General features: G+C 46.1%; 1 protein-coding gene across 1 annotated transcript in view; it reads right to left on the bottom strand.

Moving 5' to 3' along the window:
* Positions 1-2,882: 2,882 nt before the first annotated feature.
* Adcy2 (adenylate cyclase 2) overlaps positions 2,883-13,274 on the bottom strand; it is a 381,296-nt gene continuing 370,904 nt past the window's right edge. Inside the window, exons 24-25 of the mRNA XM_052159930.1 lie at positions 9,031-9,155; positions 2,883-3,698 (exon numbers count right to left, since the gene is read on the bottom strand). Coding sequence (XP_052015890.1) covers positions 3,546-3,698; positions 9,031-9,155 — 278 coding nt within the window. The 3' untranslated portion in view covers positions 2,883-3,545. The remainder of the gene's footprint in view (positions 3,699-9,030; positions 9,156-13,274) is intronic.

The raw sequence follows: 13,274 nt of genomic DNA, 5'->3' as shown, positions 1-13,274 counted from the left end.
TTTCAAGGATGAGTAATTCCTAAATATTTATATTTTGAATTTTTTGGCGTTATTGCTCTTTTTCCCCCAAATAAATAACAATAGTATATGTGAGGTGCTCCTGGGCACGTTGTAATAATATAAAAACATGGAAAACATCTGGGTCATGGAAGGTTTTAAAGCATTACTCATTTATTTATTCTTATAGCTAAAAACTATTAGTAGATGAAATAAATTCATATCAAACTAAGTTATTTTCATTACTTCAGGGTGGATCCTATACCCTTAACCTACTGTCTGTTTTTATTTCTTTTCCTTTATCCTTTCTTTTTTTCTTTTTCTTTTTCTTCTTCTTCTTCTTTTTTTTTTTTTTTTTTTTTTGGTGGTGGTGTGGAGGAATTGGAGCTAAGGTCTTATAGAACTCTGGTCAGCCTCGAACTCATGATATAGCCGAGGCTGGCCTGAAGAATCTTTACCTGCCTCCCTTTCTTAAGGGAGAAGCTGAGGTAGAAGGTGTGCATGACCCCCCCCCCCCAGAAGCTACTTGTTTTTACAAAGGGATAGACTCAATCAAGGTTTCACACTGAGTATAGTAAAGAAAATTAAACGGATTTCTGTTGGCTTCTCCTCTCCAATTAATGAATACTAGGTAGAGACATCTTAAGGGGGACTTTTTTTTAAGATTTATTTTAACCTACATGTATGTGCGTACATGTGCGTGTGGATATGTGCACAGCTGCTGAGGTCTGATAGAATGTCAGTGTGCACCGTTAGGTGCCGAGCCTTGTCTCCAGCTCAGAGAGTATATCCCTGTGCTAACAGACTGTGTATCCACGTATCATACACTTGCTGCTGCTTGGTGTTGTTCCTGCATATGGATGCTGATAAAGAAGCCATGGAAGGCGGAGAAGATCTGATGGCCACTGGCTTCCGAGGCTCCGTAAGGAGGCAGAGAGGACACCAGAACACCGATTGACAGCGCATTTCAGCCAGTCGCAAACAGCGACATTAATGCACAGGAGTTAGGGAACTGGGCCGATGTTTTTCAGGAGAGGCGTCCTGTAATGCTCAAAGTGAGGGGTGCTCTTGAAGGAACTTCTCCACGATTCCTCTGACTTACATGTTTCTGAGGATATTTTTATCAAGGTCAAGGGACTCGGATCGGGAGTGGCTGCTTGCGGTTTGATGAAACAGGCAGTTTCCTTACCCAAGCAGTGCCTTGGCCACAGAGCAGCCAATAGACTAGGGACAGCAGCCTGGGTGTCTCCGTGCCTGTCTCCTCATTTATAAATTAAAGAGGAGGGAGTCTCAAATTGGGAAGGTGATCTGAATCACTTGGGGACTTTTAAAACAACACACGAGAGAAAGTCCCTTTGGGAATTTGTAAATGTGGTCTAGGCCAGCTTTCTTCCTTGGGGGCTCAGGTCTGGGTTATCTTGGCTGAGATCCCACCCGGAGAGGCTGGTGTGAGGCCAGAGCTGTGGAATGCACACGCAGATAAGGACCTTAGCTGCTGTCACATTTTACCGACGCTTCAGACAGCTGATTTAGCTCTGGCTTCTATCCTTCCAAGTTCTTTCGTCCACAAGGCCCAGTCAGGGTCTTGCTGTGGGGGAGTGTTGAGAAAACTTGATGAATGGCTCAGGTGGGTATTTACTGGGGCACGGTGGCCCAGGAGCACCTACAGGATGAACTGCCAAGGAGGAAACCGCAACGGACACTTCTGCCGATGGCTGAATCTATTGGAACCTCCAGCATGCCAGCCTAGAATCAGTCGTCAGTGGGAAGAGGAATGGTGTACCACCACCTCTCTCCCGTCAGGTGCCACTCGGAGATTAAACGTTACTACAGGATCCAAAAGCACCTGATTGAGGCAGAAAATTGACAAGGCCATGCTGTATTCACACCGCATAGTATTCACAAAGGATAGTTCTGAGTCTCGAAGTGACAGTGGTGTGCATGCCAGGCAGGCTGGCGGGAGCACACTGGCGGGAGCACGCTGGAGGGAGCACGTTGGCGGGAGCACAGCGCCTACTGCCAAGCTCCGAGTCATCATCTCATTTAATCACAACGGGATCCCCTGAGCTTGCATGGAAGAAAATACTCCTAAGAGGAATTGAGAGGTGCGCTCCAAGGCAGGTAGCTAGTAAAAATCAGAGCCAGGAGTCACGGAAGCTTGCGCGTCACGTCTGGGTGTCCACTACTACGGTTTCCTAGTAGTCTATCTGGATTCTCTGCCTCCTACGAAGCCTTCCCTCAACTAAAAAAGGAAACCAGCCTGTTATTTACATTTTTTGTTTTCTTTTAAACTTTTTTTAAAATGCATGACTACTCTGTTTTTTTTTTTATCATTTGGCAAAGTATAATTTCTTTATGTTAGAAAACAGAAAAAAAAAAGCCAAACTTAAGCAACTTTAGAGTTGTATTTTAGCACAGACACTGGGTCTGCATCACCTTAAGCCTCCTCAGACACCACAGGCAGCCCGAAAGCGTGACTGTCCAGGCTACAGCGGCAGCTCAGTTACGTGGTTGGTTCCAGGTCCTTATGTTGGTTGCATCTGCAAAGCTCTGGCAAGGTAATGCCCTACAAGAGTTCTCAGTAGGCAGAAAGGGCTCTGAGGCTCCAGCTGGCTTTCTATGTTTAAGTGGTTCTCGAAAGATAGCAAAATTAAAACCAGACCATCAGACACGCCGAGCACAGGCTCTCTCCTCTCATAAAACCACGCCATAATTTACTGCATTGGAGACTTTGACACTCTCTCCATTATCCAAGAGTCTATCTCAGTCCCAACTTCTAGGCTGTCTCTGAAAAGGGAGATGGAAAACATATTTTTCTTCTGGACTAAATCACAGAAGAAAAAAAAAAGGAAAAAAAGGAAAAGAAAAGATTCAGGCACTATACATCAAAGTACATAAAACTTTTAATGAATTAACCTTACAAAAGACAAATGGCGTCAAAACATCAGACGAGTCTGGTACAAAACTGGTCCTAGGCTGCGAGGACTAATTCTGGTGATGGGTGGCAATGTGCCGCTGCCACAAGACAACACAGCAAGGTGACAAAAGCCCCAAGTCTCAGCTGAGACCCACGGGCGACCACCGGCGATGAGACACACGGATGGGTGAGCACAGACTCCATGTTGGGTGACGGGATCGGCTTATTCACAAATACTGTGTGTTTGAATATCGGACTAGGGATGCAGTTACGAGCTACCGTATTTTCCAGAGAAGAACATGCACCAGAAGATAATATACACCCCCCCAGTTTTATTGCCTTAAGAATGTGTGTTCGCTTCACCTCTTCCTCCATCGCTTCTGTCAATGCTCTCCTTCCAGGACACGGTTCCTTCTCCTCCTTCTTAGGAGCAAGCACAGTGCAAGTGGCAGGACAATCTGGGCGCACACAGACACCAAACAGTATGCCACCAGGTCACAGGAACTAGTCTGCAGGGGCTCCAGAGGATGGGACAGAGCATGTACACTGAGACGAAGGGCAAGGGCTGCAGTCACAAAGTGCGTGGTACCTTCCTGCAAGTGCACTCCACTTGTCAGGAAGGGACAGCTGCTCAGGGTGCCAAGTTGCTCTGAGAAAGGGACCTTGACATCTCGGTGTTTACAAAGTACGTCTTCAGGTCCCCTTTCCCCTTCACATTGATGATGCCTCGACACGTACACGTGTAGCCGAGCGTCTGCAGGATGAGGCTTGTCTCCTCCGTCACCTGCAGGCCACAGAAACACAAAGGGGTCACTTCCCAAGTCAGTGCAACCTGCTTCAAACAGGGTCAAAAACTCTTCCTGTTTCTGCTTCAGGAATTCCATTCCCATACAGAAAACGTGGCACATTTACACAATGGGGTGCTGCTCAGCTATTAAAAACAACGAATTCCTGAAATTCTTAGGCAAATGCATAGAATTAAAAAATATCATCCTGAGTGAGGTAACCCAGTCACAAAAGGACACATATGGTATGTACTCACTGATAAGTGGATATTAGCCCAAAAGCTCAGAATAGCCAAGATACAATTCACAGACCACATGAAGTTCAAGACGAAGCAAGACCAAAGTGTGGATGCTTCAGTGCTTCTTAGAAAGGGGAACAAAATACTCAAAGGAGGAAATATGGAGACACAGTGTAGAGCAGAGACTGAAGGAAAGGCCATCCAGAGACTGCCCCACCTGGGAATACACCCCATATACAGACACCAAACCCAGACACTATTGTGGATGCCAAGAAGTGCTTGCTGACAGGAGCCTGATATAGCTGTCATCTGGGAGGCTCTGCCAGAGCCTGATAAATAAGAGGCAGGAGCTAGCAGCCAACCATTGGACTGAGCACGGCATCCCCAATGGAGGGATTAGAGAAAGGACTGAAGGAGCTGAAGGGGTTTGTAACCCATAGGAAGAACAACATTATCAACCAACCAGCCCCCCAGCCCCCTAGAGCTCCCAGGGACTAAAGCACCAACCAAAGAGGGACCCGTGGCTCCAGCCACATATGTAGCAGAGGATGGCTTTGTTGGACGTCAATGGGAGGAGAGACCCTTGGTCCTGGGAAGACTTGATGTGCCAGTGTAGGGAAATGCCAGGGTGGGGAGGTGGGAATGTGTGGGTGGGGGAAGCACCCTCAAAAAAGCTGTGGGGGGCAGAGGATGGGATAGGGGGTTTCCAGAGGAGAAACTGGGAAAGGAGATAATATTTGAAATGTAAACAAAGAAAATATCCAATAAAAAATAGAAAAGAATTCTATTTCTGAGAAATTAATAGAAAAAGAAATGTACCAGAGAATATTAGAGTCAATAATGCTTAGTTTACTGCTGGTATGAAAATTAAAAAACAAACAAACAAACAAACTGAAAAGAGCCAAAAAATACCAAGTAATGTTCAAGATGAAGGCACCTCTGGCTTATGGGGGAGAGATAACTAACATTAAATACCTTGGAAAACCTTATGGAGATGCTACTGTAGAAACTTCCTAAAGTGCACTCATACTTTGGAGTTGAAATGAGTTACCCTATAATTTGGGGGGTGGGGCAGGGGCGTTGGCAGTGCCTCTCTCAGCACCATAGGCTGTCAAGTGGAAGCCTGACGGCAGGTATGGCCACCTCTTTTAGAGTTGGTGGCCAGGAGGGTCCTGTAGAAAAACATTACAGGCTACTGCCACCGCTCTTGGCTACCTTCCAGAACCTGATGGTAACACCTTGTTACTGAAGGCACCATATACTGAGTCACAGGGCATGGGGGACTTGGTAGAGACCTCGAAGCCTCATCCCTATTGGCTAGCTTTCATTGTAGTGGAGGATTCTAGGCATAATACTAGAGGAGAGACCCAACCAACAATCTCGTTTACTGAGGGACCTGCAGTTGACAATGACAAGTCTGGGAAGGCATGCCTACTAGCACACAAGCCACAAGACGGAAAACACACGTGGTGCCCCTAAACTGGGTCAAATACCTGTGGCTAGAAAGGTCATAGCTCTAGGGGACAGCCTCTGCTGCATGGGTGTGGTGTAAATTGCCCCCCCCCCCAAGCTCTTTCGAGACTACCTAAAACTTAGTGGATCTCTCAAGGTTAGTCAGAAAAGCTTTGTTTTTCACTCAATGACAATTAACAGAGACCGGAAACTGGCCTGCATGCAGAGAATAAGAGATGGTGAAGATCTCAGCTCTGCGTGGTATCTCTGCATCACGCCTTTTGCCCACAAGGCTCAGGGATCATCACAGAAGAGTGGATGAAGAGGCTGTGCTGACCAGGGACTGTGGCTAAGTAGAGTGAAACAGTGTTCTCTGGACACAAGAGGGCAGCTTCATATAAGAGTGTGACTGCTGTGTCTGCATGTACAGTATCTGCATAGGGCAAGCCACACAGCATTCAGAACGGAAGACAGAGCTAGCGTGTTTGTCCCTAGCTGAAACGTTGTTGGCAACTGACAGCTGCTAGCGGAAGGAAAGTCAGTTTCCTTCAGGTGTATGGCTCCCGAGAGGCTGTCTGTGTACTAGTAGACGGCCTTACATTCATGCACGCACTAAGGGCACGAGTGGACTCTGGGTTTTAAAAAAACAAGGGAATATGAAGCTGGAAGAGCATGATTTATGAAATTTTCAGTCATAAGAAGATCACATTTCCATCACATTTGGATTGAGAGCAGGCAGCATCCTAGGAGGAAGCCTGCCTGGTGCTCACACCAGTTTCTGAGTCAGCACAAGCAGCAGCCTGCAAATCATCTCAGCCTCCACAGAGACCTGCCCTAGTTCCTCCTCAGTCAGTCTGTGGAGATGCTCCACCTGTCTGAGATGCTCCACCTGTCTGAGATGCTCCATCTATCTGAGATGCTTCACCTGTCTGAGATGCTCAACCTGTCTGAGATACTCCACCTGTCTGAGATGTTTCACCTGTCTGAGATGCTCAACCTGAGCTGTTTCACCTCTTTGAGATGATCTACCTGAGATGCTTTACCTGTCTGAGGTGCTCCACCTGAGATGCTTCCCCTCTCTGAGCTGCTCCACCTGAGCTGCTTCACCTCTTTGAGATGCTCTACCTGAGCTGCTTCACCTCTCTGAGGTGCTACACCTGAGATGCTTCCCCTCTCTGAGCTGCTCCACCTGAGCTGCTTCACCTCTTTGAGATGCTCCACCTGAGGTGCTTCACCTTTTTGAGGCACTACACCTGAGATGCTTCATCTGTCTGAGATGCTCCACCTGTCTGAGATGCTTCACCTGTCTGAGATGCACTGGATCACATCGAGTGTTAGTGCAGAAGTCCTGAAGAGTCACACAGGACACTGACATGTTGCACAGTGACTGGTAACACATATACTCATGTACATAATTAAAAATAAAAATGAATTAAGTGGCAGACTCTATTCCCTTTTGCTGTATGGTATTTCTTATTTCAACTATCCGGATGGCCAGCAGCCTCCCACATTCCCTTCTATGCCGTCCCATGTCATTCATTTTCTTCCAAAAACTACAAGAGGCTGTCTTCCCCCTCTGTGGGCTACTCTCCAGCCAACCCCACACCTAGCTTTCATCTTTCTCCTTAGTGACTTCATAACACCTTTCTTCATTGTCTCTGTCCTGTGGGCATTGAGCATATTTGTCAAAGACCAGTATTCGAAAGGGGGATAAAGAAAAGAAAAACTAAAAGGTACAGAAGAAAGCAGGCAGACCAGCATCACCATGCTCTCTGCAAGTGGTTACAAGCATCCGCTCAAAGAGCCTTCTGGAAAGGAAAAGCCTATGGCTTCGTCAGGGACTGGTAATCCCTCCCACCTCCTTTTGGGTAGCTTCGGAGGCCAGGCCTCAACACAAGGCTAGAGATGGAACTTAGAACAAGTCCTTGACCTTTGTATACCATAATTTCAGTGATATTTCTATTTCTAGTGTTGTTTAGGAAAGAGAAAGCACAGGTTCAAAACTTCTACAGAACAAAGGTGCTGTAATATCCCAACTCTCCATTGAAGAGGTAACCTTAAAATCATTTAGGAACCAGATTCCTGAATGATCAGAATCCCTAAACACTTCAGTGTATCTGGTTTTTAGCCAAGATAGGACCAAGGACATTTCTGGCGTATGACCAAATACATGAACACACACACACACACACACACACACACCACACACACACACACACACTCAGAGTTAAGCTCCCTGTCTCTAAGTTCCTACTTATGTCTATCTATTGTCATCCCCCAGTGTCTGAAAAGGAAACCCTAATTGCCATCAGAGAGTCAGGCAACAACTAGAGATTATAATTCCTGATGAATAGGATCACTGGCTGTTGCTGTTGGGGTACCCCCTTCAGTGGGCCTATCTAAGATACCTTGACTATGCAACAGATGTGACATTTGTCTAACAGCCAGGGCTGGTAGAGAGGAAGTCATTGACTAGTGCCTAGATAGAGATTCGAGGGGGAAGATCCCCACAGTGTTCAAAAGCAACCATTAATCAGCTTCCCTTTCTTGTCTGTCAGCTTGCTTTCCGTCATGGTACAAAACATGTCCGTCCTGTTTTATGATGCGGTCATTCTTTGATCACACAGCTGTGATGACCACAGTGCATTCCGTGTCTTTGATGCAGCACTGCTCCACAGCGTGAGGACACTGGGTGACTGATGTGTTCCCTGCTCTAGACACATAGCTCAGCACGGGAGTGGAACCAGGAATTGAATGAGCTAAAGTACCAACCCTAGGGGTCACAGATGCCTTCTGGGTAGCCTCCTTCCCATCTTTTGTGCTCTCTGTCTTGACTAGTTGACCACTGTTCAACTATAGAACTGGAAGAATTCCATCATACTTCCTATAACAAAGTTTTTCTCATGATCTTTATAGCGATCTCTACTCTCCCCGTCCCCCCGCAGGATGTGATTAGTGCATTTTTAATTAGAGTTACTGTTTCAGCCATGGCTGAAATTGATTAAATGATCAGTGGGAATATTAACATGAAATGATTTTACTTTTTCAGTTGTTGCTTTAATTTGTCGGATATTGTCTTTCTTTCCCTTGGGTGGGCTGTAGAGATTTGGGGTCATTTAGAGCTCTTGAGATATCTCCAGGACGATTTTATTCTGTTCTTTCTGTCAGTCTTACTTCAGTTCTCCCACTTCCCAGCATTCATCCTTTCTATACTTTCCCTCCCAGGAAGTCAGGGCTACTTCCTGAGCTTTGAGCTGCAGATCTCCCTTGCAGAGTCTATATGTGATGGGGGCAGAAAAGGGGATAGTTCATAAGGCATCGCCTGGGCTGCTGGCATGGGGGGCACCTTCCCTCTGGGGCATTCAGGGCTAGCGGTCAGTATCCTGCCTTGCAGTCATCTCTGGTCAGAGGATTTGTTTTTCGAAGACCCACGCCTTCTCATCATTAGAGTCTGGTTGGTGTCATTTCTAATAGTTAATGCAAAAACTAAGATTTTCCCTATAGAAGGGTTTAAATAAACTCTGTTTTCCTATTTAAATTTTTGTTGTAATGTATTATTATTTATTATCACCATCATCACTATTATAATCAATGACAGTTTCTGAGAGACCCAAGCATGGCGGAGAAATATCTGCGTTACCTGTATTTTGTCCAAGACCCCAGTGCTGTCCATCCTGCTGGCAACATTGACAGTGTTGCCCCAGATGTCATATTGTGGCTTCTGAGCCCCTATGACGCCGGCTATTACAGGACCATGGTTGATACCTGCAATATATCAGAACCTGGTTAGCAAGATTTGAATTGCAGTATCTCTCTTAAGTCAGAAGTCATTCAGATCATGCATGAAGCATCAATATTAAACAAATCTCAACCAAATCCATGAACTGCAAGACTTCAGTGTCCAGAGCAACTCCAACTTTATCGTCTCAAAACGCTACAGTGCCCATGCCTGTCAGTGTTGCTTTTAGAGCTTGGCCCATGTTTGCAATGCTGTTGACCCTTCTGTGCTGTAAGACCTGTGTGCTTTGAAACACAAATTGTTTTCTTGAAGTCGATAAGGAATTTCAGGTGAAAAATCATCATGAGACTCTTCCAGAGTTCACAGTTACATGAGTCTCATCTTGTCTGTTTTCTCTGTGTTGCAGCTCAGACTGACTTTGGATTTCAAATCTTCCTCTTAAGTGCCGATATTAGAGGTGTGAGCTATCATACCGAATATAGTTAATGCTCATTTCCAAACAATCATGTTTTAATTCTTTACCCTCACTGGATGAACTCAGTGTACCTTACCTCCCTGTTGCCCACATGACAAGCACAGTAGCCACCACAGTCACGCTAGTGCAGTGTCTCTGACTTCTATGAGCTACCTGCCCTTCATGCCTCCCTCAACAGTCCTGACAACCCCAGGAGGTGGGTCAGGCCACCATTATTACCGTTTTGTGGGTAAGGAAACAGAGGCAGGTGCCATCATAGAGGCAGAAGCTGGGGTGCAAGCCAGGGGTGGCTTCTGGGCCCTCAACAGCACATCTCTCACCTCTACCTGTGCATGTGGGTTTTATCTGCATGGTCTTGCTGCTTCTGAATGTGTTCGGGATGGTGATGCATTTTGCTACCCTGTTTTCCAGTGGATTCCCTTGAACTTCTAGAGAGAGCTTCTACTCAGGTCTGCACTAAAAACAAAACAACTAAAGTGTGTGATTAAAAGAGCCTGGCAGAACTCAAATTTGGGGATTTAAAAAAAATGACTGGTGTGTTATACATACAATACATTGGAATTTAGAAGCAGGGGATCTGCGAGCCTTGAGATGGTAGGAGAGTTGGGCTGGTTGAGGTTGCCCAGTGTGAGGAAGACACACACTTGACCAACCTCCAGGCTTCTTGGGTTCTGGTTCCATTGGGTCTGGGTCCTCTGGTTGGTTGTTCCTCAGAATGAGGGTTGCCATCCTGCTAGGATGGAAGCCTCTCCCCTAACCCCTGAGTCTCTATGAAGACCAAACACAAATGTTGTAGAGAAATACAGCACACTCTTTCTGGCCTGGCTGGCCCAGTTCTGGCTGAGTCACAAAGGATTTGTGGGAGTCTTGGAGTACGCAGACTTTATGCATTCCCTCCCCAGATAAATACGGCACTTTCCTCTATCCATCACTGTTCTTAAAGGCGACGGTAATTCTGCTGAGGTCCCTTTTTAATCAGCTGACATTGTGAAGCCTGATTATTAACCCCTGATTGGGGTTAGAGCAGGTCTTGCCTAGGGGTGGGGCGTAGAGACATCACCTACTATCAGAAGCTAATGGATCAAGAGTCAGATTAAGGTCTCTAACTGACAGGAGACCTGGGATTGTCTCAGCCCACTTCAAAGACTATGTTGATTTATTTCCTGGAGAACTCAGTTCATGCACACAGACCTTTAAGTGTTTTTGGGGTGAAGTAGAGGAAGTCCATTGGAATAGCTACTGCGATTCCCTGGTTACTCTTTTACATTTTCTCCTAATCTACCCTTTCACCTTGAAGCATTACCACAGCAGTATTAACAAGGGTATTCCCGAGAGATGTAGATTCTGACTGCAGACCTGCCTACTGATGGATTTTAGGGATTTTTTTTTTTTTATAGTGTGAAGCTAGGCTCAGAAACAAAATCCCAATGCTAGTCCATAAATTCCTGCAGGTACGAGAGGTGATGAATACATTCCTCTCTGCTTTTGTGGTGTACTCAACGAAATTTAACTTCTGCTGTAGACATCCGGCTTTGCCCCAAGGGTCAGAGCATCCAGGGGTCTGGTCAAGATGCTGGCCTGGGATTCTATCCCCTCATCTGCCAGCATTTCTTCTGGATGTTTATAGATTTCTGCTTACACAGCATCTCTTGGGGATGGGTGGGGCTTGAACTGGTTATGGCTGGCAACGGCTTATCTCTACTTGGTGCACGGTGAGTGTGCATGGCTTATGCCTCTGATTCTATGGCCTGGCATGCAGAGGAGATTGCATCTGGAGTGAACCTTGCTTGTGATGGATCCATTGCTTTTTGCGCTAATTTTAGTCCATGTTCCCAGTGTGAACTGCCACTCGATAGTGTGCTGTGCTGGGGTCAGACAAGGAGCACGTCTTAGGGGTGCCTGAAGGCTTGGGCAACGGGGACTCAAAGGCAAACAAAACATCAGGTTAGCAGACTGCAGGACTGATGTGGAGGCTGACTGGAGAGATTTAAGTCACTGACTCATCGGAAGAAAGCAGGCACTCAGCAAACACCCACTGAGAGACTGTATTTATTATTCTCCCCGAGACTAATCAGCAGCAACTGGTCTCAAACCACATCCTCACTCATCTCCCGGGTCCACACTGGTTCACTGCGGGCTTCCTAAGATTATCGGTGGGAGAGAGAGGGAAGGCCTGTGTGGTTGGAAGAGACAACAGCGCAGGGTCTTTGCTCTTCCAGCAGAGATGCTTGAGTACAAAGCGGAGGCCAGTGTGGCTTTGCCTCTCCACTCCAGCGAGCAACTTTAGAAAGCACAGAGGTCCCGCCTGACTTACCCGCTGTAGTGCAGCCTGCACCTCTGCAGTCTAATGCTCTTTCTGCAGAGCTCAGGTTCTGCTCCTGTGCATTTTCTGAGCCCCCCTTTCTGGTCATTTTGCTCACTGCATTTTGTCGGCCTTGCCTTTTTCCCCCCTGTGACCCTGAAGTTATGATCTGTGGAGTTCACCAGCTCTGCAGCAGGCTGCTGCTCATTGTTGCCCAAGCTTCATGTATGTTTGGAAACCATGCAATGTATGGAAATAGAATGTTTGGAAACGGTACTGGGTCACACAGAAAGCTCAGTGTTCAGGCGGTGATGTTAAGGTGATGGGGTCTTTGGAGGGATGATTAGGTTATTAGGAGGTGATTACGTCACTGTGACCTCAGCTCCCACAGATGCAGACTGTTGCAGAGAGTAAGTCTCTCTGGCCTCCCAATTTGCCATGTGACCCCTCTCACATATACAACTATCATAACGTCATTGCCCCCATGCTGTGATGTAAGCATGAGGCCCGCACTATAGGTCAAAGGGACCATTAGCACCTGATCTTGTACCATCAGCCTCAAAAACTATGGGCTGCACCAACCTGAGTTTTTTTTTTTTTAAATGAAAATATCCAGGGATTCCATTGTAGCAACAGAACAGTAGCGTCAGAGTCTGAGGACCCCATTTCCCAGGCTGTCAAGAAACTATATAAGGAGAGTTCTGGTCTGGGATCCACATCTGTGATGTGGATGGATGGCTGTCAGGGCAGAGCCCTGGTCCCCTTGGCTCCCTGACTTCTGTGTTTGCAGAGTCTAGATAGAGGCTTACCCACACAGAAGTGACAGAGTACGAAGCACAAGGTGCTTGGATGCTCACAATCACCAGTGCGTGTGAAGAAGAGCATCTCATTTGTCGTCAGGAGACTTTTTAGAATTCACGTTACATATATAGAGAAGGAAGAAAATCACTTCAAATATCTAGATATTTCTACCCCCCCCTCCAAAGTAGAAATCTGTATGCAAAAAAAGTTATAAACCACACAGATGGAGCTTGACACAGGAACTTCTTGTCTGTGGACTAACTGAAAAAGCGAAATGTGTTGCCAAGAAAACAAAAAAAATTGTCAAAGAAGTTCTTACAAATCACAAATTCCTGCAGACATCGTGCATATATTACGGGCCAGCTGTGTGCTAAGTCGGTGGCTTCAAACGCTGAATTTTTAAAAGTAAGACTTTGGAAAAGGCAAGTCATCATGAAACATGCTAAATATCAACTTAAAGCTTGTTAAAAAAACTTCTCAGAAATCGAGAAGTTTCTTTTTCCTCAGTAAATTAGAACTTATGATTTTTTCTTTTTGAAAAAAAAAAAACAACTAAAACTCTCCCCG

This window comes from Apodemus sylvaticus, chromosome 16 (genome assembly GCF_947179515.1).
Source record: "Apodemus sylvaticus chromosome 16, mApoSyl1.1, whole genome shotgun sequence".
NCBI classification, from domain to species: domain Eukaryota; kingdom Metazoa; phylum Chordata; class Mammalia; order Rodentia; family Muridae; genus Apodemus; species Apodemus sylvaticus.
Note: the sequence above shows the minus strand (reverse complement) of the source record. Positions and strands in the feature narration are given on the sequence as shown.